The sequence below is a fragment of the Nomascus leucogenys genome, chromosome 10 (assembly GCF_006542625.1).
Source record: "Nomascus leucogenys isolate Asia chromosome 10, Asia_NLE_v1, whole genome shotgun sequence".
Taxonomy (NCBI): Eukaryota; Metazoa; Chordata; class Mammalia; order Primates; family Hylobatidae; genus Nomascus; species Nomascus leucogenys.
This window is the reverse complement of record NC_044390.1, coordinates 90,414,152-90,441,812: the sequence shown is the minus strand read 5'-3', so window position 1 is coordinate 90,441,812 and position 27,661 is coordinate 90,414,152. Positions and strand designations below refer to the sequence as shown.

The 27,661-nt window shown below is 47.1% G+C and overlaps 2 protein-coding genes across 11 annotated transcripts in view; one reads left to right on the top strand and one right to left on the bottom strand.

The window, feature by feature from the left end:
- C10H12orf65 (chromosome 10 C12orf65 homolog) lies at positions 1 to 27,299 on the bottom strand. 3 transcript variants are annotated; one of them, XM_003276224.4, is made up of 3 exons: positions 27,050 to 27,299; positions 3,553 to 3,862; positions 1 to 694 (listed from the first exon to the last, which is right to left on the bottom strand). In XM_003276224.4, exons 2-3 carry the CDS (start codon positions 3,832 to 3,834, stop codon positions 476 to 478), a joined length of 501 nt encoding a protein of 166 aa, XP_003276272.1. In that variant the 5' UTR covers positions 3,835 to 3,862; positions 27,050 to 27,299; the 3' UTR covers positions 1 to 475. The 3 variants fall into 3 exon arrangements, 2 of the variants coding, with proteins under 2 accessions (XP_003276272.1, XP_030677460.1); XM_030821600.1 differs by lacking the exon at positions 27,050 to 27,299 and adding an exon at positions 26,687 to 27,036 and having other exon boundaries at positions 50 to 694; XR_004032083.1 differs by having other exon boundaries at positions 616 to 694; positions 3,310 to 3,862; positions 27,050 to 27,161.
- A 43-nt stretch (positions 27,300 to 27,342) lies between these two features.
- Positions 27,343 to 27,661, top strand: part of MPHOSPH9 (M-phase phosphoprotein 9) — a 74,800-nt gene continuing 74,481 nt past the window's right edge. For 6 of the 8 annotated variants that reach the window (XR_004032082.1, XR_004032080.1, XR_004032081.1 and 3 more), the window contains exon 1: positions 27,344 to 27,506. The gene's annotated coding sequence lies outside the window, so the exon portion shown is untranslated. Of the gene's footprint in view, positions 27,507 to 27,661 lie in introns of all 8 variants that reach the window. The other 2 variants (XM_030821599.1, XM_030821598.1) reach the window with 2 other exon arrangements.

The window sequence follows — 27,661 nt, the reverse complement described above, 5'->3', positions numbered from 1 at the left end:
TTTTTTTTTTTGAGACAGAGTCTTGCTCTGTTGCTCATGCTGGAGTGCAGTGGCGCAGTCTCGGCTCACTGCAAGCTCCGCCTCCCGGGTTCACGCCATTCTCCTGCCTCAGCCTCTCCAAGTAGCTGGGACTACAGGCGCCCGCCACCACGCCCAGCTAATTTTTTGTATTTTTAGTAGAGATGGGGTTTCACCGTGGTCTCGATCTCCTGACCTCGTGATCCGCCCGCCTCAGCCTCCCAAAGTGCTGGGATTACAAGTGTGAGCCACTGCGCCCGGCCGAGTTTTATTCTTGAATCGTGCACGTCTCTGTTCACTACAGTTTAGTGCACCATTTAAATAACTTTGTTGTCTTTTAAGTTCATCAAAAATATTTCTTTTGAAGCACTATAATAATGCTGGTGATGGAACCATTATTCCCTGGGAGCTTCTGGCAGATTCTGTCATTTGGAATTTGGAATCTGTAATTCTTTTCTCAGTGGACCTTTTTACTTGACTCCCACAGTTCTTTCAGTAGCTTCTTTTTTTCCAGGGTTTCCTTTGCTCTTTTTTTCCTTTCTTGTTTTTTCTTCGCTGCTTCTAGTTTTTCTTTGTGAACAGGACTGTTTTCGCCATTGTAGAAAACATCTACTTTCTCTTGTAGGATTTTCCGAGCTAGCTTTCTGTTCTGATCAACTGATCTTGTCTGATGGCACTGTAAGAGATAATATTTTATAATGTGAAAACCACAGGATGTTCAAAACGGACAGGACCTCAGAAGTCATTAAATTCAACCTGTTCGCTTTTTTATTTATTATTTATTTAGACAGAGTTTCGTTCTTGTCATCCAGGCTAGAGTGCAATGGCGTGATCTTTGGCTCACTGCAACCTCCGTCTCCTGGGTCCAAGTGATTCTCCTGCCTTAGCCTCCCAAGTAGCTGGGATTATAGGCGCACGCCACCATGCCCTGTTAATTTTTGTATTTTTAGTAGAGATGGGGTTTCACCATTTTGGCCAGGCTGGTCAGGACAACCTGTTCGCTTTATAGAGAGGGACAAACCTGGAGGGCAAAGCCCCTTAGCAGGAGTCCCCATGAGTCAGTGACAGTGAAGACCAGCCCCCTTCCTGCCTCTGCCCTGTGTCCCACGCCCTTGCTGTATTATGTGGCTTTCACTGTGATTGTTTTAATCATTAGGAGTGCTATTTTGTTTAGAAGCAACAGTGGCCTTCAAATAACTTAAAGTGGCAAAATAATTATGAAAGTATCAACTGATGTATCTAGCTTGTGGCCAGTGAACAACCACTTTGTGTGTACCATTTATAAGCATAAAGTTCTGTCTGAAGGAAGAACATAGCATCTTTATTATCAGTCAACCATAACTCATGCACTGTGTAATGCCTCAGTTACTATAGGTGAGTGCCTTGCAAAGCTGTTTGATAACAGATAAATCCTAAGCCAGGCACAGTGACTCACACCTATGATCCCAATGCTTTGGGGGCTGAAACGGGAGGATCACTTGAGGGCTGGAGTTTGAGACCAGCGTGGGCAACATAGCGAGACCCCCCATCTGTACCAAAAATGTAAAAATTGGGTGGCCGGACGCGGTGGCTTATGCCTGTAATCCTAGCACTTTGGGAGGCCGAGATGGGTGGATCCCTTGAGGTCAGGAGTTTGAAACCAGCCTGGCCAACATGGTGAAACTCTGTCTCTAGTAAAAATACAAAAAAATTAGCTGGGCCTGGTGATGGGCATCTGTAATCCCAGCTACTCAGGAGGCTGAGGCAGGAGAATTGCTTGAACCCAGGAGGCGGAGGTTGCAGTGAGCTGAGATTGCGCCACTGCACTCCAGCCTGGGCAATAGAGCAAGACTGTCTCAAAAAACAAAACGAAACAAAAAACACTGAGTGTGGTGGGGCATGCCTGCAGTCCCAGCTACTCAGGAGGCTGAGGCGGGAGGATTGCGTGAGCCCAGGTGTTTGAGGCTACACTGAGCCATGATTGCACCACTGCACTCCAACCTGGCTGACAAAACAAGACCCTGTCTCTTAAAAAAAAAATTCTATGAAATTAGGGTTAAAGAATAATTCTGAAAGCAAGTTTGGAATGAGTTATGTAAAATAGGTTAAACAAAATTAACTCTCAGGTTTCAGAATTTTGTTACTCATGAATGACACTTTTCAAGGAGGAAAAGAAAAGTGATTGAGGTTTTACGTGAAATGCTCGTGGCTCAAAAACCCAGCAGTGAAGTGCAGCTGTTAGGAACATGGACGTGGGGTATGCTGTGAACTGACTACTAAGTGGCAGGACCTTGGGCAGGTCACTTAGCCTCTCTGTGTCCCAGATTCCACACCTGTACTGTGATGGAAATCATGAACATGGGGTTTTGGGGACTGCAGAGTTAATGCTGCTTAGAACAGTTCCTCCCACACGTTTCCATGACCTGTAAGTATCTGCTGCCAGTATCATTATATATGAAACACCTGCCTTGGCTGTCTCTTTTCTGTGCTGCTTCCAGGACTCTCTCGTGATCCCTAAGGCAGAAGGACTGGGAGCCCCTCTGACCAGGCTTGTCTTTTTTTTTTTTTTTTTTTTTAAGAGGGAATCTTGTCTGTTGCCTAGGCTGGTATGCAGTAGCATGATCTCGGCTCACTGCAACCTCTGCCTCCAGGGTTCAAGCGATTCTCCTGCCTCAGCCTCCCGAGTAACTGGGATTACAGGCATGCGCCACCACGCCCGGCTAATTTTTGTATTTTTAGTAGAGATGGGGTTTTGCCATGTTGACCAGATTGGTCTGGAACTCCTGACCTCAGGTAATCCACCCACCTCGGCCTCCCAAAGTGCTGGGATTTACAGGCATGAGCTACCGTGCCTGGCCCGAGACTTGTTTTTTTATGTAAAAAGGAAGACTCCTATAGGCAGCTGTGCACAGCATTGTTTCTTCTGAGGTTGGAAAATGCCTGGCCTCCATGATCCTCCATGATCTCACCCTCAGTCATCTCTGTCCAGAAGGGGAGGCATCACCGACATTTACCAAAGGGGACAGAGAGACATGGAAGACGTGGCCACCCTAATGTTAACCAGCCAGGACAGCTAAGGGCTGGGACTGCCAGCCGACAACCCAGGCCTGCTTGCCACCTCCTCAGGGACTTGGAGCGCACAGCAATGCTGGGGATCTCGGCAGCCTTCCTGCAGCGGGAATAGATTTGAAAGAACCATGCTGTCCGGGCGCCTGCCTTTATCAGCCACTGCTTAGCTTTGTCAAGACGTTGCTTCCGGGGCAGCAGCCAAGCACCAGTGCTGTCTGCCAAATTCAAGGATGGCAGCCATACCCTGGCTCCAAAAGATCCTGGAAGCAGGCTTCCCAGGCTGTTGTAGGAGGTTCTGCCTTAGGGAGGAATGGCTCAGGGATGGGACGAGATCTGTGGTGCCCTCTACGGCCTGGCTGGTAGAGGGTGGCCCGAGCCAGAAAAATAATGCACTTCAGCTGATCCCATTCACACTTGGGAGAAATCTCTGGAGGCTGTGGAACCCTTGGGCGGGGCCTCTCCCCTCAGCGGCCATCTGTGATCTACCTTTACAACGATGCCCGAGGGGATGTGCTTCAGCACCACGCAGTTGCTGGTTTTGTTGGTTGCCTGGCCCCCTGGGCCGTGTCCTTTGACAAACTGCTCTTCGAGTTCATTCTCATCCAAGGAAAGCAGTGCAGGGTAGTCCTTCTTGCCTGCCATCTGGACCGGAGTGACAGCTATTCCTGGGGATAACAACGTCAGCTTCTCCCAAAGCCGGAGTCCCCATGGCGCCGGGCATATTCGGGTCAATGGTGTAGGAAAATGAAATAAACCCGCGGTGCTCATAAGGAACGTGGCTCTGCTGGCCGAGGACCTGGGTTAGATGAATAAGGAGAGCTTTCAGTAAGAGGCATCTGCCCTCAAGATTATGCTTCAGATTCGAAGACAGCTTTTTATAAAGCAATTCAAATGATGACCCATCTGTTACCGAGGGAATTTAGGAAATGAGTGGAGACACATTATTCAGCAAGACGCCCCTCTCCTCAGCCTTGCACTGTCTGCCATGTTACCAGGACATGCCCTGCCAGCTAATACATATTTTCTTGCAATAGACCAAAAATATCTTCCAAGCACCTAGGGGTGCTGTCTTCTCAGGAAGGAAAGGTTTTGAGTATGAAATTCAGGCCGGGCGTGGTGGCTCATACCTGTAATCCAAGCACTTTGGGAGGCCGAGGCAGGTGGATCACGAGGTCAGGAGTTTCAAGACCAGCCTGGCCAAGATGGTGAAACTCTATCTCTACTAAAAATACAAAAATTAGCCGGGCTTGGTGGGCGCCTGTAATCCCAGCTACTCGGGAGGCTGAGGCAGAGCCACTGCACTCCAGCCTGGGCAACAGAGCGAGACACTGTCTCAAAAAAAAAAAAAAAAAAAAAAAAAAAAAAAAATCAAAGGAACGGACTGTAATTTGATACAGATAAATAGTGCATCAAGCAAGAATTAGGATCTGGGTCAAGTGCCAGTATTTAAATGTTTGAGAATCTCTGAAATCAAAATGTAAAGATGACTATGAGAGTCTATTTTATTTTTTGAGACGGAATCTCGCTCTGTCGCCCAGGCTGGAATGCGATGGTGCGATCTTGGCTCACTGCAACCTCCGCCTCCCAGGTTCAGGTGATTCTCCTGCCTCAGCCTCCTGAGTAGCTGGGATTACAGGTGCGTGCCCCCACACCCGGCTAATTTTTGTATTTTTAGTAGAGGCGGGGATTCACCATGTTGGCCAGGCTGGTCTCGAATTCCTGACCTCAGGTGATCTGCCCACCTCGGCCTCCCAAAGTGCTGGGATTACAAGTGTGAGCCCCCCCCCCCACCGCTGGGGCCGAGAGTATTTTATAGCTGAGCTTAAACAATCTGACATAGTAAACATCACTATCAATCAATGTCATGATTGTTGTTTTTTGTTTCCAGTTTCATGGATTTGAATGTGAACATCTGTTCCCCTGGACGCAATGCCAACAATGTGGTCCAACTGGTACTCATCGTTGGAACTACCAAGTCAACTAATTTTTTTTTTTTGAGACAGAGTCCCACTCTGTCACCCAGGTGTGGCATGCAGTGTCACTGCAGTGGCATGATCACAGCTTACTGCAGACTTGACTTCCCCAGGGTCAGGCGATTCTCTCACCTCAGGCTCCCTAGTAGGTGAAGACTACAGGCAGACACCATCACATCTGAGTAATTACTTTCTGTAGAGATGGGGTTTGGCCATGTTGCCCAGGCTGGTCTTGAACTCCCTAAGGTCAAGTAATCCGCCTGCCTCAGCCTCCCAAAGTGCTGGGATGACAGGCGTGAGCCACTGCACCTAGCCAGTCAACTAACTTTTAGTAAGGTCCTTGTTAGGTATAGTGAGGGACATGAGATGAAAAAGAGCTCGACTGTCTTCTTGGAGCTTACAGGTTAGTTAGAGAAGATATTAAAAGACAGATGAGACGGGCCTAGACTCTCCGCCTACATCTTTCTCCTGTGCTGGATGCTCCCTGCCCTCGAACATCAGACTCCACGTTCTTCAGTTTTGGGACTCGGACTAGCTCTCCTTGCTCCTCAGCTTGCAGACGCCTATTTTGGGACCTTGTGATCATAATTTATTTGTATGGGACCTCCTGGGATCATGGCAGACAGGAGGCAGGACTAGATTGCAGCTTCAGACAGAGCAGCATGCAGAGGCTTGCACTGTGAATTTTAGCTCCAGATCAACTGCAAGAACAAACCAGCAATCCTGAGAGGATCCACAGACCCTCTGAAAGAAGCGGATTGCTCCTGCAGGGCCAGGGAGACCCCCAAATACTGTGAGTGCCCCAACTGTGGAAGTGGGAAAGGGAGACCCTCCTCTCCCGAACACACACCCCCCCACTGGAGAGGCTGAAGGTCTGTTTGCAAGATAAATTTCCAACTTCACCTGGAGGTAAGTCAGACTCAGCAGAGCGAAATACAGGGGTAGAGGAAGCAGCAGAAAGGCCGTGGGAGCTCGCTGGGTCCCCAGCCAGCCCATTCCTGCCTGGCACCACAGGGATCCATCGGGAGGGTGGCCAGAGGAGCAAGGAATAAAACCCCACAGGGAGGAGGAATTCTCTAGTGGAACTTTGTAACAATTTAAACAGGGTGAGAAGTCTCCTGGCCAGAACTGCACCAATCTGGCATGCAGACTTCACAGGTGGGGGAAGAACTACAGCCCTTTTCTTTCGCAGCTGGGAGGGGAACAGCCTCGGGCAAATTTTCAAGCCAGTCTCACCCTCTGCCTGGAAACAGACTTGGGGCAATTGTGGGGGAACACGGTGGGAGTAAGACCGGCCCTTGGGTTTGTGTGGGAGCTGGGTGAGGCCTGTGACTGCCAGCTTCCCCCCACTTCCCTGACGACCTGCATGACTCAGCAGAGGCAGCCATAACTCTCCTAGGTACACGACTCCAGTGACCTGGGAATCTCACCCCCATTCCCTACAGCAGCCGCAGCAAGACCGGCCCAAGGAGAGTCTGAGCTCAGACACGCCTAGCTCCACCCCCACCTGATGGTCCTTCCCTATCCACCCTGGCGGGAAGACAAAGGGCAAAATAATCCTGGGAGTTCTAGGGCCCCGCCCACTGCTGGTTCCTCCCCATATTACCACAGCTGATGCTTTCTGGAAAGCACCACCTCCTGGCAGGAGGCCAACCAGCAAAAAAAAAAAAAAAAAAAAAAAAAAAAAAAATACACCATTAACCCACCAAAGCTAAGGACCCTCATGGAGTCCATTGTACCCTCTGCCACCTCCACCGAACAGGCACTGGTATCCATGGCTGAGAGACCCATAGACGGTTGACATCACAGGACTCTGCAGATAACCTCCAGTACCAGCCTGGACCTGGGAAGACTCGCTGGGTGGCTAGACCCAGAAGAGAGACAACAATCACTGCAAGTTTGGCTCATAGGAAGCCACATCCATAGGAAAAGGGGCAGAGTACTACATGAAGAGAACACCCCATGGGACAAAAGAATCTGAACAGCCTTCAGCCCTAGACCTTCCCTCTGACAGAGCCTACCCAAATGAACAAACCCTGGTAATATGACAAAACAAGACTCTTCAACACCCCCCAAAAACAGACTAGTTCACCAGCAATGGATCCAAACCAAGAAGAAATCCCTGATTTACCTGAAAAAGAATTCAGGAGGTTAGTTATTAATCAATCAGGGAAGGACCAGAGAAAGGTGAAGCCCAATGTAAGGAAATCCAAAAAATGATACAAGATGTGAAGGGAGAAATCATTCAGGGAAATAGATAGCTTAAAGAAAAAACAATCAAAAATTCAGGAAACTTTGGACACACTTTTAGAAATGCAAAATGCTCTGGAAAGTCTCAGCCATAGAATTCAACAAGTAGAAGAAAGAAATTCAGAGCTCGAAGACAAGGTCTTCAAATTAACCCAATCCAACAAAGACAAAGAAAAAAGAATAAGAAAATATGAACAAAGCCTCCAAGAAGTCTGGGATTATGTTAAACGACCAAACCTAAGAATAATTGGTGTTCCTGAGGAAGAAGAGAAATCTAAAAGCTTGGAAAACATATTTGGGGGAATAATCGAGGAAAACTTCCCTGGCCTTGCTAGAGACCTAGACATCCAAATACAAGAAGCACAAAGAACACCTGAGAAATTCATTGCAAAAACATCTTCATCTAGGCATATTGTCATCAGGTTATCCAAATGAGAGGTGACAATGTGCTAGCAGCCCTCACTTGCTCTCGGCGCCTCCTTGGCCTCAGCATTCACTCTGGCTGCACTTGAGGAACCCTTCAGCCCACCGCTGCACTCCGGAAGCCCCTCTCTGGGCTGGCCTAGGCCGAAGCTGGCTCCCTTCGCTGGCAGGGACGGGTGGAGGGAGAGCTCACGGGCCAGCATGGGCTTGGGCCCCGCACTGGGAGTGGCTGGCTGGCGCCAGCGGCCCCAGGCAGTGAGGGGCTTAGCACCCGGGCCAGCAGCTGTGGAGGGTGTGCCAGGTCCCCCAGCACTGCCGGCCCGCCCGGCCTGTGCTCGAATTCTCACCGGGCCTCAGCTGCCTCCCTGTGGAGCAGGGCTTGGAACTTGCAGCCCGCCATGCCTGAGTTCCCCCTCGGCCCACCCCGCTCCCGCAGGGCTGGAGCCTCCCGGACGGGCGCCGCCCACTGCTCCACGGCGCCTGGTCCCATCGACCACCCAAGGGCTGAGGAGTGTGGGTGTGTGGTGCGGGACTAGCGGACAGCTCTGCCCACGGCCCCGGTGTGGGATCCACTAGGCAAAGCCAGCTGGGTTCCTGAGTCAGGTGGGGACTTGGAGAACTTTTATGTCTAGCTAAAGATTTGTAAATACACCAGTCAGCACTTTGTGTTTAGCTCAAGGTTTGTAAATGCACCAATCAGCACCCTGTGTCTAGCTCAAGGTTTGTAAATGCACCAGTCAGTGCTCTGTGTCTAGCTAATCTAGTGGGGACTTGGAGAACTTTTGTGTCTAGCTAAAGGATTGTAAATGCACCAGTCAGCACTCTGTGTCTAGCTCAAGGTTTATAAACGCACCAGTCAGCACCCTGTCAAAACAGAACAATCAGCTCTCTGTAAAATGGGCCAATTAGCTCTCTGTAAAATGGACCAATCAGCAGGATGTGGGTGGGGTCAGATAAGGGAATAAAAGCAGCGCAACCTGCTCGGGTCGCCTGCCACACTGTGGAAGCTTTGTCCTTTTGGTCTTTGCAGTAAATGTTACTGCTGCTCACTCTTTGGGTCTGCGCTGCCTTTAAGAGCTGTAACACTCACTGTGAAGGTCTGCAGCTTCACTCCTGAAGTCAGCGAGACCACAAACCCACCAGAAGGAAGAAACTCCGGACGCATCTGAACATCTGAAGGAACAAACTCTGGACACACCATCTTTAAGAGCTGTAACACTCACCATGAGGGTCCGTGGCTTCAAGAGCAAGAACCCATCAATTCCAGACAAAGTTAAAATGAAAGAAAGAATTTTAAGAGCTGTGAGACAGAAGCACCAGGTAACCTATAAAGGAAAACCTATCAGATTAACAGCAGATTTCTTAGGAGAAACCCTACAAGCTAGAAGGGACTGGGGTCCTATGTTCAGCCTCCTCAAACAAAACAGTTATCAGCCAAGAATTTTGTATCCAGCAGAACTAAGTTATCACATATGAAGAAAAGATTCGTTTTCAGACAAACAAATGCTGAGAGAATTCACCATTACCAAGCCACTGCTACAAGAACGGCTAAAAGGAGCTCTAAATCTTGAAACAAATCCTGGAAACACATCAAAACAGAACCTCTTTAAAGCATAAATCACACAGGACCTATAAAACAAAAATACAAGTTAAAAAGCAAAACCAAAAAACTCCTAAAGTACATAGGCAACAAAGCACAATGAATGCAATGGTACCTCACATCTTATTTATTTATTATTATTTTTTGAGATGGAGTCTCACTCTGTTGCCCAGGCTGGAGTGCAGTGACGTGATATCTGCTCACTGCAAGCTCCACCTCCCAGGTTCACGCCATTCTCCTGCCTCAGCCTCCCAAGTAGCTGGGACTACAGGCGTCCACCACCACGCCCAGCTAATTTTTTGTATTTTTAGTAGAGACCAGGGGTCTTTAGTTTAGCCAGGATGGTCTTGATCTCCTGACCTCGTGATCCACCCGCCTTGGCCTTCCAAAGTGCTGGGATTACAGGCGTGAGCCACCGTGCCAGGCCAGTACCTCATTTCAATACTAACATTGAATGTGAATGGCCTAAATGCTCCACTTAAAAGATACAGAACTGCAGAATGGATAAGAACTCATCAACCATCTGCTGCCCTCAGGAGACTCAACTAACACATAAGGACTCACGTAAACTTAAAGGGGTGGAAAAAGGCATTTCATGCAAATAGACACCAAAAACAAGCAGGGGTAGCTATTCTTGTATCAGACAAAAACTTTAAAGCAACAGCAGTTAAAAGAGACAAAGAGGGATGTTATATAATGGTAATAAGGCCTCGTCACAGGATAATATCACAATCCTAAACATACATGAACCTAACACTGGAGCTCCCAAATTTATAAAACAATTACTAACAGACCTAAGAAATGAGATAGACAGCAGCACAATAATAGTGGGGGACTTCAAAACTCCACTGACAGCACTAGACAGGTCATCAAAACGAAAAGTCAACAAAGAATGGATTTAAACTATACCTTGGAACAAAAGGACTTAACAGATATATATAGAACATTTCATCCAACAACTGCAGAATATACATTCTATTCAACAGTACATGGAACTTTCTCCAAGAGAGATCATATGATAGGCCATAAAATAAGCCTCAATAAATTTAAGAAAATTGAAATTAGGCGAGGCGCGGTGGCTCATGCCTGTAATCCCAGCACTTTGGGAGGCTGAGGCGGGCGGATCACAAGGTCAGGAGATCGAGACCATCCTGGCTAACACAGTGAAACCCTGTCTCTATTAAAAATACAAAAATTAGCTGGGCGTGGTAGTGTGTGCCTGTAGTCCCAGCTCCTGGGGAGGCTGAGGCAGGAGAATGGTGTGAACCCGGGAGGTGGAGCTTGCAGTGAGCCAAGATTGCTCCACTGCACTCCAGCCTGGGTGACAGAGTGAGATTCGTCTCAGAAAAAAAAAAAAAAAAAAAAAGAAAATTGAAGTTATATCAAGCACTCTCTCAGACCACAGTGGAATAAAACTGGAAATCGACTCCAAAAGGAACCTTCGAAACCATGCAAATAAATTAGCTGGCTGTGGTGGCAGGTACCTGTAATCCCAGCTACTTGGGAGACTGAGGCAGGAGAATTGCTTGAACCTGGGAGGCGGAGGTTGCAGTGAGCCGAGATTGTGCCATTGCACTCCAGCCTGGGCACCAGAACAAAACTCCGTTTCAAAACAAACAAAACAAAAAAAACCCACAAACAAACAAAATGCAAATACATGTAAATTAAATAACCTGCTCCTGAATGAGCATTGGGTCAAAAACAAAATCAAGATGGAAATTAAAAAATTCTTCAAACTGAGGCTGGGTGCAGTGGCTCAGCACTTTGGGAGGCCGAGGAGCACAGATCACCTGAGGTCGGGAGTTCGAGACCAGCCTGACCATGGTGAAACCCCGTCTCTACTGAAAATACAAAATTAGCTGGGCGTGGTGGTGCATGCCTGTAATCCAGCTACTCCGGAGGCTGAGGCAGGAGAACTGCTTGAACCCGGGAGGCAGAGGTTGCAGTGAGCTGAGATCGCCCCACTAAACTCCACCCTGGGTGACAGAGTGAGCTCTAATACAAAAATCTGGTCCTATCACAAACAAAAACAAAACCAAAACCAAAACAAGCAAAAAAAAAAAAAAAAAAAAAAAAAAAAAAAAAAAAAAAAAAAAAAAAAAAAAAAAATCTATGACAAACCCACAGCCAACATAATACTCAATGGGGAAAAGTTGAAACTGTTCCCCCGAGAATTGGAACAAGACAAGAATTCCTACTCTCACCACTTCTCTTCAACATAGTACGGAAGTCCTAGCTAGAGCAATCATACAAGATAACGAAATAAAGGGCATCCACATCCATAAAGAGGAAGTCAAGCTGTCACTGTTTGCTAATGATATGATCATTTACCTTGAAAACCCTAAGGACTCCTCCAGAAAGCTCCTAGAACTGATAAAAGAATTCACAAAGTTTCTGGATACAAGATTAACATACACAAATCAGTAGCTTTTCTATACACCAACAGCCACCAAGTGGAGAATCAAATCAAGAACTCAACCCCTTTTACAATAGCTGCAAAAACAAACGAACAAAAAAAACAAAACAAAAACAAAAACATAACTTAGGAATATACCTAACACAGGAGTCGAAAGACCTCTACAAGGAAAACTACAAAACTGCTGAAAGGAATCATAGACGACACAAACAAATGGAAACACATCCCATACTCACGGATGGGTAGAATCAATATTGTGAAAATGACCACACTGCCAAAAGCAATCTACAAATTCCACACAATCCCCATCAAAATACCACCACCATCATTCTTCACGAAATTAGAAAAAAAAATTCTAAAATTCATATGGAACCAAAATAGAGCCCACATAGCCAAAGCAAGACTAAGCAAAAAGTACAAATCTGGAGGCATCACATTACCTGATTTCAGACTATACTATAAGGCCATAGTCACCAAAACAGCGTGGTACTGGTATAAAAATAGGCACATAGGGCCAGGTGCAGTGGCTCACGCCTGTAATCCCAGCACTTTGGGAGGCCGAGGAGGGCAGGTCACGAGGTCAGGAGATCGAGACCATGGTGAAACCCCATCTCTACTAAAAATACAAAAAATTAGCTGGGCACAGTGGCGGGCGCCTGTAATCCAAGCTACTTGGGAGGCTGAGGCAGGAGAATGGCGTGAACCCAGGAGGCAGAGCTTGCAGTGAGCCGAGATCGCACCACTGCACTCCAGCCTGGGGGACAGAGTGAGACTCCATCTCAAACAACAACAACAACAACAAAAACAAACTCAAGATGGATTAAAGACTTAAACCTAAGACCTGAAACTATAAAAATTCTAGAAGATAACATTGGAAAAACCCTTCTAGATAAGGGAAAGGATTTCATGACCAAGAACCCAAAAGCAAATGCAAAAACAAAGATAAATAGCTGAGAGCTAATTAAACTGAAGAGCTTTTTGCATGGCAAAAGAAACAGCAGAGTAAACAGACAACCCAAAGAGTGGAAGGAAATCTTCACAATCTACACATCTGACAAGGGACTAATATCCAGAATCTATAATGAACTCAAACAAGTCAGTAAGAAAAAAATAATCCCGGCTGGGCGCGGTGGCTCATGCCTGTAATCCCAGCACTTTGGGAGGCTGAGGTGGGCGGATCCTGAGGTCAGGAGATTGAGACCATCCTGGCTAACACAGTGAAACCCTGTTTCTACTGAAAATACAAAAAAATTAGCCAGGTGTGGTGGCAGGCACCTGTAGTCCCAGCTACTCGGGAGGCTGAGGCAGGAGAATGGTGTGAACCCGGGAGGCGGAGCTTGCAGTGAGCCGAGATCGCGCCACTGCACTCCAGCCTGGGCAACAAAGCCAGACTCCGTCTCAAAAAAAAAAAAAAAAAAAAAGAAACAAAAAAAAATCCCATCAACAAGTTTGGCTAAGGATATGAACAGACAATTCTCAAAAGATACACAAATGGTCAACCAAGATATGAAAAAATGCTTAACATCACTTATGATCAGGGAAATGCAAGTCAAAACCACAATGCAATACCACCTTACTCCTGCAAGAATTGCCATAATCAAAAAAATAAAAAAACAGTAGATGTTGGCGTGGATGAGGTGAACAGGGAACACTTCTACACTGCTGGTGAGAAATGTAAACTAGTACAGCCACTGTGGAAATCAGTGTGGAGATCCCTTAAAGAACTAAAAGTAGAACTACCATTTGATCCATCAGTCCTCCTACTGGGTATCTACCCAGAGGAAAAGAAATCATTATTTGAAAAAGATACTTGCACAAGCATGTTTATAGCAGCACAATTCACAATTGCAAAATCGTGGAACCACCCAAATGCCCATCAATCAACAAGTGGATAAAGAAACTGTGGTATTATATACAAAGGAATACTACGCAGCCGTAAAAAGGAATGAATTAACAGCATTTGCAGTGACCTGGATGAGACTGGAGACTATTATTCTAAGTGAAGTAACTCAGGAATGGAAAACCAAACATTGTATGTCCTCGCTGGTATGTGGGAGCTAAGCTATGAGGATGCAAAGGCATAAGAATGATACAATGAGGCTGGGCGCAGTGGCTCATGCCTGTAATCCCAGCACTTTGGGAGGATGAAGTGGATGGATCATGAGGTCGGGAGTTCGAGACCAGCCTGGCCAACATGGTGAAACCCCATCTCTACTAAAAATACAAAATTAGTTGGGTGTGGTGGCGCATGCCTGTAATCCCAGCTACTCGGGAGGCTGAGGCAGGAGAATTGCTTGAATCCGGGAGGCAGAAGTTGCGGTGATCCAAGATTGTGCCGTTGCACTACAGCCTGGGCAACAAGAGCAAAACTCCGTATTTTAAAAAAAAAAAAGATATAATGGGCCGGGTGCAGTGGCTCACGCCTGTAACCCTAGCACTTTGGGAAGCCAAAGTGGGTGGATCACCTGAGTCCAAGAGTTCGAGACTAGCCTGGCAAACACGGTGAAACCCCGTCTCTATGAAAAATACAAAAACTAGCCGGGAGTGGTGGTGGGCACCTATAATCCCAGCTACTCAGGAGGCTGAGGCAGGAGAATTGCTTGAATTCCAGGAGGTGGAGGTTGCAGTGAGCTGAGATCGTGCCACTGCACTCTAGCCTGGGTGACAGAGTAAAACTCTGTCTAAAAAAAAAAAAAAAAAAAATGCTGGGTGTGGTGGCTCATACCTGTAATCCCAGCACTTTGGGAGGCCAAGGCGGGCAGATCACAAGGTCAGGAGTTCGAGACCAGCCTGACCAACATGGTGAAACCCATCTCTACTAAAAATACAAAAATTAGCCAGGTGTGGTGGCACGCACCTGTAATCTCAGCTACTTGGGAGGCTGAGGCAGGAGAATCACTTGAACCCATGAGGTGGAGGTTGCAGTGAGCCGAGATCACACCATTGCACTCCAGCCTGGGTGACAGAGCAAGACTCCATCTCAAAAAAAAAAAAAAGATCACAGAAAAAAGTATTCTAGAAAGGGCTTTGTTGATTCCTTTCAAGGCTTGAGACTGATTTGTAGTAAAATCTCCATCATCCAGGCAGATTACGGGAACTGCAAAAGTACCACTTGGTTAGAGCATCTTTATTGAAGATTACTTAGTAGATACTAAATACAGATGTGCTGCTTTTTTTTTTTTTTTTTTTTGAGATGGAGTTTCACTCTTGCTGCCCAGGCTGGAGTGCGATGGTGAGATCTTGGCTCGCTGCAACCTCTGCCTCCTGGGTTCAAGTGATTCTCCTGCCTCGGCCTCCTGAGTAGCGGAGACTACAGGCATGTGCCACCATGCCCAGCTAATTTTGTATTTTTAGTAGAGACAGGGTTTCTCCATGTTGGTCAGGCTAGTCTTGAACTCCCGACCTGAGGTGATCCACTTGCCTCAGCCTCCCAAAGTGCTGGGACTACAGGAGTGAGCCACACCACGCCTGGCCTGTGCTGCTCTTATTAAACAACTGCCTCATGTGAGGCTCTAAATAGCTTCTTTTAGTGTTTGAAACCTCATAAACTGTAGTCATGGCAACTGGTGTCTGATCTAGGTGGGAGCCAGCTTCTAAGGTAACTGGACTCCACAGCTTTGCTCCCAGCCTGTCCACCTCACCCTCGGTCAACTTCCCCTGAACCTGCTGCTGTCTCCTGAGCCCACTGTGAGATCCAGATAGATACCCACTGAGGAGCAAGCAGGATGGAGACACGGGATCAGGCGTTGCTTTCTTGTAAATATGTGCATTTCCTGTTACTTTACGTGTAAGCTTCTAGGTTAGTAACCAGTACAGTGATACTGAGATGACACCGGTCACCTTTAGAATGACAATACGATATCCTTCATCTCTACTTCTGCTATTTCTTTTTTATTTTTTATTTTGAGATGGAGTCTTGCTTTGTTGCCAGGGTGGAGTACAGTGGCGCGATCTCGGCTCACTGCAACCTCTGCCTGCTGGGTTCAAGCGATTCTCCTGCCTCAGCCTGCCGAGTAGCTGGGACTATAGGCACGTGCCACCACACCCAGCTAATTTTTTTTTTTTTTTTTTTTTTTTTGAGATGGAGTCTTGCTTCGCCCAGGCTGGAGTGCAGTGGTGTGATCTCGGCTCACTACAAGCTCTGCCTCCCAGGTTCACGCCATTCTCCTGCCTCAGCCTCCCGAATAGCTGGGACTACAGGCATCTGCCACCATGCCCGGCTAATTTTTTGTGTTTTTAGTAGAGACGGTTTCACCGTGTTAGCCAGGCTGGTCTCAATCTCCTGACCTCGTGATCCGCCCGCCTCGGCCTCCCAAAGTGTTGGGATTACAGGCATGAGCCACTGCGCCCAGCCATTTTTGTATTTTTAGTAGAGACGGGGTTTCACCATGTTGGCCAGGGTGGTCTCGATTTCTTGACCTCATGATCTGCCCGCCTCGGCCTCCCAAAGTGCTGAGATTACAGATGGGAGCCACTGTGCCTGGCCTACTTCTGCTATTTCTATGGGAAATAAATATAATGCCAATGCTGGTTTAGTTCCATGACTAACAATATGATCTAAGCCAATGTGTTGTCAGTCCCAGTGGGTGATAATTATGATGGTACTGCCTACATCTGTGTAGCGTAAAAAAAGAAAAGCGCAGCCTGGGCAACATAGTGAGACCCTGCCTCTACAAAAAATAAAAAAATTAGCTGGGTGTGGTGGTTTGAGCCTGTAGTCCCGCTACTTGGGAAGCTGAGATGGAAGGATGGCTTGAGCCCGGGAGGCTGAAGCTGCAGTGAGCCGTGATAATGCCTTTGCATTCAGCCTGAGTGATAGAGTGAGACCCTGTCTCAAAAACAAAGCAAAACAGGCCGGGCATGGTGGCTCACGCTTGTAATCCCAGCACTCTGGGAAGCTGGGGCGGGCAGACTGCCTGAGCTCAGGAGTTTGTGACCAGCCTGGGCAACTCGGTGAAACCCTGTCTCTACTAAAACACAAAAAATTAGCTGGGCATGGCGGTGTGTACATCCCAGCTACTCCAGAGGCTGAGGCAGGAGAATTGTTTGAACCTGGGAGGCAGAGGTTGCAGTAAGCCAAGATCACGCCACCGCACTCCAGCCTGGGTAACAGAGCGAGACTCTGTCTCAAAATAAAACCAACAACAACAACAAAAAAAAACCAAAGAAAAGCAACGAAAAACAAAGCAAAACTCTTTTTTTGTTTTTCTTTGAGATGGAGTCTCGCTCTGTCGCCAGGCTAGAGTGCAGTGGCACGATCTCGGTTCACTGCAACCTCCGCCTCCCAGGTTCACGCCATTCTCCTGCCTCAGCCTCCTGAGTAGCTGGGCCTATAGGTGCCCGCCACCACGTCCAGCTAATTTTTTGTATTTTTTTTTTTTTTTCAGTAGATACGGGGTTTCACCATGTTAGCCAGGATGGTCTTGATCTCCTGTCCTCGTGATCCGCCTGCCTCGGCCTCCCAAAGTGCCGGGATTACAGGCATGAGCCACCGTGCCCAGCCAAAAAAAAAAAATTTGTTTTAAAAGATGGTATTGGTAAGGTGCTCCATGACTGTGAAGGGATATACTTTGAATTGGAGTGTGCCAAGGAAATTGGTGCTTTAAAAACTGGTTTTGTTTAATGTGTATGAAATATGTATAAAATCAAATACCTTAGAAAAAGATAAATGATAAACCCGGGCACTTTCTCTGAACTCTCTTGATAAACGTGGGCACTTTCTCTGAACTCTGTCTGACAAAGAATCGCCTTACCTACGAATGATTGAGTAGACTAAGTCAATGTCCAAAACTTATCTTTCCTTATTCCTGTTTTCAATCCACAAAACAAAATTCATTTGTGTATCAGGCAGCCTGTAGTCCCGGATTCAATTCATTATGGAACATGAGCCCTGCACCTCTCTCTGAGTTTCTCATCTGCTAGTTGGTAAATGTGACCAGGCAGGACAGCACTGGCAGCAACCAGTGCAGTGAAAAAGAGAGGAAGTGATTCCAAGGCAAGGCGAGACTCCCAAAGGATGGAGAGGAGAGAGTGCTTTTATCAGCTGCTTTGTCACCAGTCCACTGTTTGAATCTCTACCTTTCTGTCCTAGTTCAGAGCTGCCAGACACACTGGAAGATCTCCCACCCAACTGGAGTTCAAGAAGGTCTCCGGTGTTCAGTTACTTGCTGCTTTGTTTAACAGTTAATTCCAACAGCCAATCAGACAATTCTAGACACTTTTAGTATCTCCTGGAGCTTTGGCCCTACTCCAATGACTGCTAAAAATGACAAACACATCCATGGTTCCACTTCCCCAAAGGCCAAAAAAATACGAATTGGATTTCAGTTTTTGTGATATAGAGTAATCCAAAGTCTTTAGGGAACAATGAAAGCAGCTCAAATTATAGCTCATTGTGACATGAAAAAAGAGAAAAAGAAAAATGGTACAGAGAAGTGCTAGTAAGAGGAAACCAGCAGTCATGACAGCTCTGCCCCAGTTCCCTTCTTCAAACGTGAGCTTCAGTGTAGGGCTGGCGCTCTACCCTGACTCCCTAGGCTCTACTTTACCTTTGATGATGGCTTCTGCACTAAATGGCTGATTGCAGTTAAGGTGAAAGCTCCTGTCATTGCTTCAGTCCCTTCCAACTTGGTTAAATTCAGAGATAACAGGTCTAAGGAACTTACAAAAGGGAACATTAATTTGTGCAAGAATATTTTAAACACCTATTGAGTATCAGGCATGGGCTTCAGGGAGCCTGAAGAGTCTGTAGCATAAAAGAGAAATGAAGACATGCACAAACAGGATACGTGTGATAGCTGAGGATGGATAACATACTATAGAGCAGTGCTTCTCAAACCTTCTATCCCCTCATCCTCCTGGAGAGCTTGCTGTCAGGATTTGAAACCTATGTGCTACTGAGTGGCCTTCTTCATGACTGGATCTGGTTAGCACATCCCTCCTCCAGCTTCCACATTCAACTCAAACCAACACAGACTATCTGCAGGGATGGCATGTTAACTCTGCAAGGCCTGTGGCTGGAGCAAACAAGATAATAGCTTACAGTCCCAGCTACTTGGGAGGCCAAGGTGGGAGGATTGCTTGAGCCCAGAAGCTGTCTCCAGCCTGTGCAACATAGGGAGACCTCATCTCTAAAAAACAAAATAGGCCGGGCATGGTGGTTCGTGCTTGTAATCCCAGCACTTTGGGAGGCCGAAGCAGGTGGATCACCAGAGGTCAGGAGTTCAAGACCATCCTAGCCAACATGGTGAAACCCTGTCTCTACTAAAAATACAAAAAATTAGCTGGGGGTGGTAGTGGGCACATGTAGTCCCAGCTACTTGGGAGGACTGAGGCAGGAGAATTGCTTGAACCCGGGAGGCAGAGGTTTTAGTGAGCTGAGATCGCGCCATTGCACTCCAGCCTGGGCGAAGACTGAAGGAGCGAGACTCTGTCTCAAACAACAACAACAACAACAACAAAAAACAGTAAAATAAAAAATACAATAAAAAATAAAATAAATAATAAAAAATAAAATAATGCTGGGTGTGGTGGCTCACACCTGAAATCCCAGCATACTGGGAGGCTGAGGTGGGAGGATCCCATGAAGTTGGGAGTTCATGATCAGCTTGGGCAACATAGTGAGACTCCATCTCTTTTATCAAAAAAAAAAAAAAAAAAAAAACACACAAAAAAACCCCAAAAATAAAAGCCTAGATGTAGGAGGTGATGCTGTGTCATCAACAGCTCTCACTTTTGAGAGAAAAGGATGGTAATGCCTTTCATTTCGTGTCTCTGAAAAGGATAAAGGATATTTGAGGCTGGGCGTGGTGGCTCACACCTGTAATCCTAGCGCTTTGGGAGGCCAAGGTGGGCAGATTACCTGAGGTCAGGAGTTCAAGACCAGTCTGGCCAACATAGTGAAATCCCATCTCTACTAAAAATACAAAAAATTAGCTGGGTGCAGTGGTGTGCTGAGGCTGAGGCAGGAGAATCACTTGAACTTGGGAGGCGGAGGTTGTGGTGAGCCAAGATCACGCCACTGCATTCCAGCCTGGGATACAGAGTGAATATTTTTCTCAAAAAAAAAAAAGTCAATAAAATAAAGGATATTTAATCTATTTTCAGGAAAGCATGAGATGTCAATCTCTGGACCTGCCTTCTGGACGCCATTTATCTAAAATTCACTGTTTAAGTGTTTTTTTTTCTGAAAGGTAAAGCACTAGTTTACCTTAGCTACAACTTTCATGATATATAAACCTTGCAGAAACTTCTTTAAAACTAACTGAAGGAACAGGTGCGGAGACTAACTAGAACAGTGTGCTTTAGGAAGATTGTTAAAGTGCTCACCAGCCAGTCTCACCATGCAAACTTTAATGTGCATACAAATCACCTGGGAGTCTTGTGACTTGTGATGCTGATTCACTAGGTCTGGGGCAAGGCCTAAGGCTCTGCATTTCTTCTTTTTTTTTTAGACGGAGTCTCTGTCACCCTGACTGCTCACTGCAACCTCCGCCTCCCGGGTTCTAGCAATTCTCCTACCTCAGCATCCCAAGTAGCTGGGATTACAGGTGCCCACCACCATGTCCAGGTTTTTTTTTTTGTATTTTTAATAGAGATGGGGTTTCACTATGTTGGTCAGGGTGGTCTTGAACTCCTGACCTCAGGTGATCCACAAGCCTCAGCCTGTCAAAGTGCTGGGATTACAGGTGTGAGCCACTGTGCCTGGCGAGGCTCTGCATTTCTAACCAGCTCACAGATGAGGCTATTGCGGCTGGTCCAGGCCCCACACCCCGTGGCAAGGCTAAGTGCTTTAAACAAGGGTGCTGCCCCAGTATTCTCTGTTCACTGCTTGATGAGAGCCCTGGGATCATGATGGCAATGGTAAAGGCTGAGAAGGTGTAAAGGAGTGTGATGGGAGGGCAAGGAAATCATCCCAAGAAAAGAATTAAACAAGTACTGATTTGAGCTAGCAGAGATGGTGACATGGAAACAAGGAGATTGGGAAACTGGGTCGTCTGGGGAAAAAAAAACATCAAAAATGTCACCTCTATTGTGTTAATGTTCTAGAACAGTGTTGTCCAATAGAAACTAATGCTACTGGGCTGGGTGCGGTGGCTCACGCCTGTAATCCCAGCACTTTGGGAGGCCAAGGTGGGCGGATCACGAGGTCAGGAGATCGAGACCATCCTGGCTAACACGGTGAAACCCCGTCTCTACTAAAAATACAAAAAATTAGCTGGGCATGGTTGCACGTAGCTGTAGTCCCAGCTACTTGGGAGGCTGAGGCAGGAGAATCGCTTGAACCTGGGAGGTGGAGGTTGCGGTGAGCCGAGATTGCGCCATTGCACTCTAGCCTGGCAACAGAGTGAGACTCTGTCAAAAACAAAACAAAACAAAACAAAACAAAAAACAAAACTAATGCTACCCACATGTGAAATTCTAAATTTTCTAGTAGTTACATTAGAAATAATAAATGATGAAATTTATATTTAACCCAACATATCAAAAATATTATTTCAACATGTGATCAATGTTTTATTATTATTTTGAGGCAACGTCTGGCTCCATCATCCAGGCTGGAGTATAGTGGTGCCATCTCAGCTCACTGCAATCTCTGCCTTCCAGGCTCCTGAGTAGTTGGAACTACAGGCATGTAACACCATGCCTGGCTAATTTTTGGATTTTTTGTAGAGACGGGGTTTCACCATGTTGCTGTGGCTGGTATGGAACTCAAGCTCAAGCGATCTGCCTGCCTCAGCCTTCCAAAGTGCTGGGATTACAGGTGTGAGCCACTGCACCCAGCCAATATTTTAAAATGGAGATATTCTTTTTTCCCCCTAAATATGAAGGCTTCAAAATCTAGGTTATAGTCATACTTATAGAACATCTCAGTTTGGGCCACATGTGCTGGTGGCTACTTTATGGGACAATGTAGCTCTAGAATCTTGCTACCCAAAGTGTGATCTGCATAGTGGCAAAAGTCCCACGTGGAGGATGGTTAGGAATGAAGATTTCAGGCCCTGCTCTGACCTACCAAATGAGAACCTGCAGCCTAACAAGATCCTCAGGTGATGCAGAGGCACATAAAATTTGACAAGCATTGTTCCAGAACACAGGAATCAGCAAGCTCTTCTGATTGCTAGGACAGACACTTTTAAAAGCTTTTCTTTTTCTTTTCTAAAAAAGTAGAGATGGGGTTTCATCATGTTGCCCAGGCTGGTCTCAAACTCCTGAGCTCAAGCAATCTGCCTGCCTCGGTCTCACAAAGTGCTGGGATTACAGTCATGAGCCACCATGCCCAGCCTGTTTCTTATTTATATGACATTTAAGAAACTGAGACAAGAATTCAGGAGGGCTGATTACCTGCTTATTCCGTCTTATCTCTTCCTTAAGAAGGAGATGAAACCATAGGTCTCAAAACAATGACCTAATAAACAGTTAAGGGCCAAACAACATTGAGCTTAAACAGACCAACGTGCAATGTTGCTGCTTTGAAAAGAAAAAATGGCCAGCAGGTGGTGCCAGAAGCTAAGTGAGGGGAAAATGATTTTTCTGAGAAACGCTTAATAATAATAATTCATGTTTCAAAAATGTGTTTTGGGGCTGGGTGTGGTGGCTCATGACTGTAATCCTAGCAGTTTGGGAGGCTGAGGAGGGTGGATTGCCTGAGCTCAGGAGTTCCAGACCAGCCTGGGCAACATGGTGAAACCCCCTCTCTACTAAAATACAAAAAATTAGCCAGGTGTGGTGGTGTGCACCTGCAGTCCCAGCTACTTGGGAGGCTGCGGCAGAATAATGGATTCAACCTGGCAGGCAGAGGTTGCAGCGTGCTGAGTTTGCCCCACTGCACTCCACCCTGGGTGACAGAGTGAGACTCCGTTTCAAAAAAAAAAAAAAAGTGTTTTGGTGCTGTCTGTAAAATGGTAGTTAAAAATAGCATTTCCCTGTATTTCACATCCTCCTGTTAGCTCATCCTCCTGCTGTAGGTACCTGAAATCCTTAAGGGCTGAAACCTCTCAAATGGAACCAGTGAGTATTGCTGGTCAGGCTTGAAACAGACCATGCCATTTCCTAGACTTGGGGTTTTAATCTGAAGATAAAGCAATCTTCACTCACAGTAAGTGTTTGCAGATAGTTATTTCTCAAACAAGGAAAGCATAATAGATTGAGCAGGAAATGCAGAGATGTAGTCTTTGATTTTGGGGGGTGGGAGGAAAAAGACTACTCTAGGTCTGGTCTAAATTTAACAGGCTTAATGCTTGAATGCTTAATGCTGCAGAATTCAAGAGATAGCTAATGAAGTAAAGAGGAAAACATTCACTTCACACAATCCCAACATCTTGTTCATTTTTATTTTTGAGTGGGAGTTTCACTTGTCACCCAGGCTAGAGTGCAATGGCGTGATCTTGGCTCACTGCAACCTCTGCCTCCCAGGTTCAAGTGATTCTCCTGTCTCAGCCTCCTGAGCATCTGGGACTACAGGCACCTGCCATCGCGCCCGGCTAATTTTGTATTTTTAGTAGAGACGGAGGTTTCACCATGTTGGCCAGGCTTGTCTCGAACTCCTGACGTCAGGTGATGCGCCTGCCTTGGCCTCCCGTAGTCCTGGGATTACAGGCGTGAGTCACAGTGCCTGGCCCCATTTGTTTTTTTTTAAGCAGAAAACTTTGAATCCACAGAATTACACCTGTCCTATTTGTGTGTATCATATTTCTTCTATTTTTTTTTTTAGCTGGAGTCTCACTCTGTCACCCAGCCTGGAGTGCAGTGGCGCAATCTCAGCTCATTGCAACCTCCGCCTTCCAGATTCAAGTGATTCTCCTGCCTCAGCCTCCCGAGTAGCTGGGACTACAGGCGCACACTGCCACGCTTGGCTAATTTTTTGTATTTTTAGTAGAGATGGGGATTCACCGTGTTTCCCAGGCTGGTGTTGAACTCCTGACCTCAGGCGATTCACCCGCCTCGGCCTCTCAAAGTGCTGGGAGGTGTGAGCCACGGCGCCCGGCCCCGTATTTGTTCTATTTATGGCATCTAACAGGAACTTTATAATTTATCAACTACACTATTAAAACAGAAACACATTAAAAAAGCAGCAATAACAACACTGTATATTTTCTTGTAAAGGTCTCAAAGCCTATATTTCTATTAACAATGTCTTGTGTTTGTTTAGGACTTAAACATATCCAAACCAAAGCACTTTCTTCTTCTTTTTTGTTTTGGTTTTTTTTTTTTGAGACAGGATCTCCCTCTGTCACCCAAGTGGAGTGCAGTGGCGTAAAAATGGCTCAGTGCAGCCTGGACCTCCTGGGCTCAAGCAAGCTTCTTTGCCTCAGCCTCCCCAGTAGCTGGGGACACAGGTGTGTACCACCATACCTGGCTAGTTTTTAATTTTTTGTAGAGATGGGGTCTTGCCATGTTGCCCAAGCAGGTCTCGAACTCATGGGCTCAAGCAATCCTCCTGCCTCAGCCTCCCAAAGTGATTGGATTACAGGCGTGAGCCACCAAGTCCAGCTGCAAAGCACTTTCAAATACATTATTGTATTTAATACAAATAAAGAAAATAAGAGATGCACAATTCCTGATTATCTCAGTAAGACCTATCTTGGAAACCATTAGGTTTTCAATTTTTGAAACTAAATTATCCTTTCTACACCTTGTTTCATTACCTTTCACAGTATCTCCAGATCTTTTTCCAGTTCCTTAGGCAATGTTAGCTCCTTTTCCTTAACTTTTTCTGTTTTAAATTTTTATTTATTTATTTTTTTGAGACGAGTCCCACTCTGTTGCCCAGGCTGGAGTGCAGTGGCACGATCTTGGCTCACTACAACTTTTGCTTCCCAGGTTCCAGCGATTCTCCTGCTTCAGCCTCCCAAGTAGCTGGGATTATAGGCACCAGCCACCACGCCCAGCTAATTTTTGTATTCTTAGTTGAGACGGGGTTTCACCACATTGGCCAGGCTGGTCTCGAACTCCTGACCTCAAGCGATCCGCTTGCCTTGGCCTCCCAAAGTGCTGGGAGTACAGGCATGAGCCACCACGCCCAGCCAACTTTCTCTTTTTAAAAAGACTAGTCAAGTACAGTAGAGAAGGGGGAAAGAGTAGAACAAGAAGTTTGATCTGTGACTGTGAACAATTAAGATAACTCACTACTAGGCTGGGCGCGGTGGCTCACGCCTGTAATCCCAGCACTTTGGGAGGCTGAGGCAGGTGGATCATGAGGTCAGGAGATCAAGACCAACCTGGCTAACACGGTGAAACCCCATCTCTACTAAAAATACACACAAAAAAATTAGCTGGGTGTGGTGGCGGGCACCTGTAGTCTCAGCTACTAGAGATGCTGAGGCAGGAGAATGGCGTGAACCTGGAGGGCGGAGCTTGCAGTGAGCTGAGATGGTGCCACCGCACTCCAGCCTAGGCAACAGAGCAAGACTCTGTCTCACAAAAAAAAAAAAAAAAAAAAACAAACAACTCACTACTTTTGGACCAGCCTGACTTTCTGTATTTGACAACTCCTCTCATTTTTTCTTTTGTCCCAAAAAAGCCTTCCTGCCAAGGAGTGCGAGCTCTGTGGCCAACAGACCTGCATTCAATGTCTCAATGCCACAATTTACTTACTGGGTAACTTTGGCTCTATTTCCTCATCTGTAAAATGGAGATACTACTACCTAGAGTGAGAACAAAATCATACATGTTGCCATAAATGTGAAGTACTTAGTGGTCACTAAATGGGAGCATGTCAGATCTCTCAACTACAAGGCTGAGGAACTTTGGAATGACACACCACATACGCTGTGGTCTTATGACACAAACCCAGTCGGGGAACTGATTATTTCATGGGCCTTTGTTTTAGAGATTAGGGTGAAAAGGCATCTAGAATAGTGGCTTGTAAATTATTTTACTTGGTATGGTCCAATTTAAGAAGTACTTGATAAGCCATGACATTACTGAAAACATGTTATTTGGTGGGATCATAATTCTGGTCTGTGAAATCAGGTACTAAGGAGATCACTGTGATGCCAAAAATACAGCCTGACTTCCCAGCAGGCTCACACTGAAAGATAAAACCATCTTCAATGAAGTAAGTCCTGGTTTAAACATAAAATATCTTTTGGAATTATGTAATATAATTTAAAAAATCATGAAAGGATAACATCAAATTTACCCTTTGAAAATTGCCAGGCGTGGTGGCTCATGCCTGTAATCCCAGCACTTTGGGTGGCCGAGGCAGGAGGATGACCTGAGGTCAGGAATTCGAGACCAGCCTGGCCAATATGGCAAAACCCCGTCTCTACTAAAAATACAAAAAATTAGCCGGATGTGGTGGCGGGCACCGGTATTAACAGCTACTCGGAAGGCTGAAGCAGAAGAATCGCTTGAACCCGGGAGGCAGAGGTTAAAGAGAGCCGAGATTGCACCATTGCCCTCCAGCCTGGGTGACAGAGTGAGACCCTGTCCCCCCTCCCCCTCAAAAAAATAAAAAAAGTAAAAAATAAAAATAATTGGTAGGTATACTTAGGAAGCTCCAATGAGATGGAATGCCTCCTGGCAGATCTGTTATTCCAAGGGCAGATCCATTTCCTGGGTCGTGGAGGCCTAAGTGATAGTGTCAGGGAAGTCCCTTTACTGTGAGCCAGAACTCCTGGAGGGAAATCGAGGAGCTGGAAAGACCTTAAAGGTTAACTATGCTGAAAAATGTGGCCTGCACAGTGCGCATGAAATGGGCTGGGGTCCCACGGGGAGAAGAGCGGGTTCCCTTCGGTCCTTTAAAAGTAGGGCTGGGGGGCTCGCCCCTGTGATCCCAGCACTTTGGGAGGAAGAGGAAGGAGGATCGCTTGAGGCCAGGAGTTCGAGACCAGCTTGGGCAACACAGTGAGACCCCCCCCCGCCCCAACGTCTATTAAAAATAAACGAGTATCTCCGCAAAAGCCTAGCAAGGGCAGTGCTGACCCCTACTACGTGCCAGGCCTGAAACAGCACCTGATGCGTGCTCACAGCTCCATTCCGCTCAGTTATGTACATGAGGATCCTTCCGTTTCTCCTTGGGCCTCCGTGGAACCGTTTTCTCCAGGACGGTAGTCTCTCCTCTCCCCTGCCCTGAGTGCCTGAACAGCCCCAGGGCCGACCCACAGCACCTAGCGTAAACCAGGTCCCGAGAAAACTGAGCTCGGGTGTCAGGGCCGGCCCCACCCCACCGCCAGCACGGCCTCAGGTAAACTGGCTGCGCCACCCGGGGTCGCAAGCCGGGAAAAACCCAGGCGTCCCGGCTCGCAGTCCTCTCTCTGGAGCCTTTGACAGTCGTCGGCAGCCGTAGGGTTACCTGGCTTCTCCGCAGATGCTTACCTGATCTCAGGACCCGACCCGTGCCCTCAACGTTCTAGGGAAACCCAAATCACCGCAGCGGAGGATTCGCAATCGCAATCCCTGATCTGCGCACGCGCCGTACTCTGATCGCGGTTTCCCTCATCTGTCAGAGGCTCATGTTTACTCACTGCGCATGCGAGAAACTGAAGCTTCTTTCCCTCGAGGCAGCGGCTGGCTCCCAGAGAGCCAATCAGAGAAGAGAGTTTCACAGCAATCCCGCCCCCTTGTCACTCCCCCGAGGTTTGACATCTCTCTTTGGTTGGAGCTGCGCGAGGGGGAAAGGCGAGGTGGACGCGCGCGCCATGCTCGGCTGTCTCCGCCTCCTTCCGGGTAACCAATCACTGGCGAGACGCCGGGCGCGCGCGCGCTCCCTCGGGTAACGGTCGCGAGAGGCCGCTTGCCTGACCCTGACATCGGCAGCGGGAGCGGCGGCCAGGTAAGCGGCCGCCAGCCTGCAGGGAGCTGTAGGCCGCTGGGGACAGGGGACGAGACTTAGGAGACACTGTCTTAGCGGCCCCTTGAGTGTGGTGATGGGCTGGGGTGTGGGGAGACGGCTGCCGATCGGCCTGACCCCCTCGGAGCCCTTCGGCG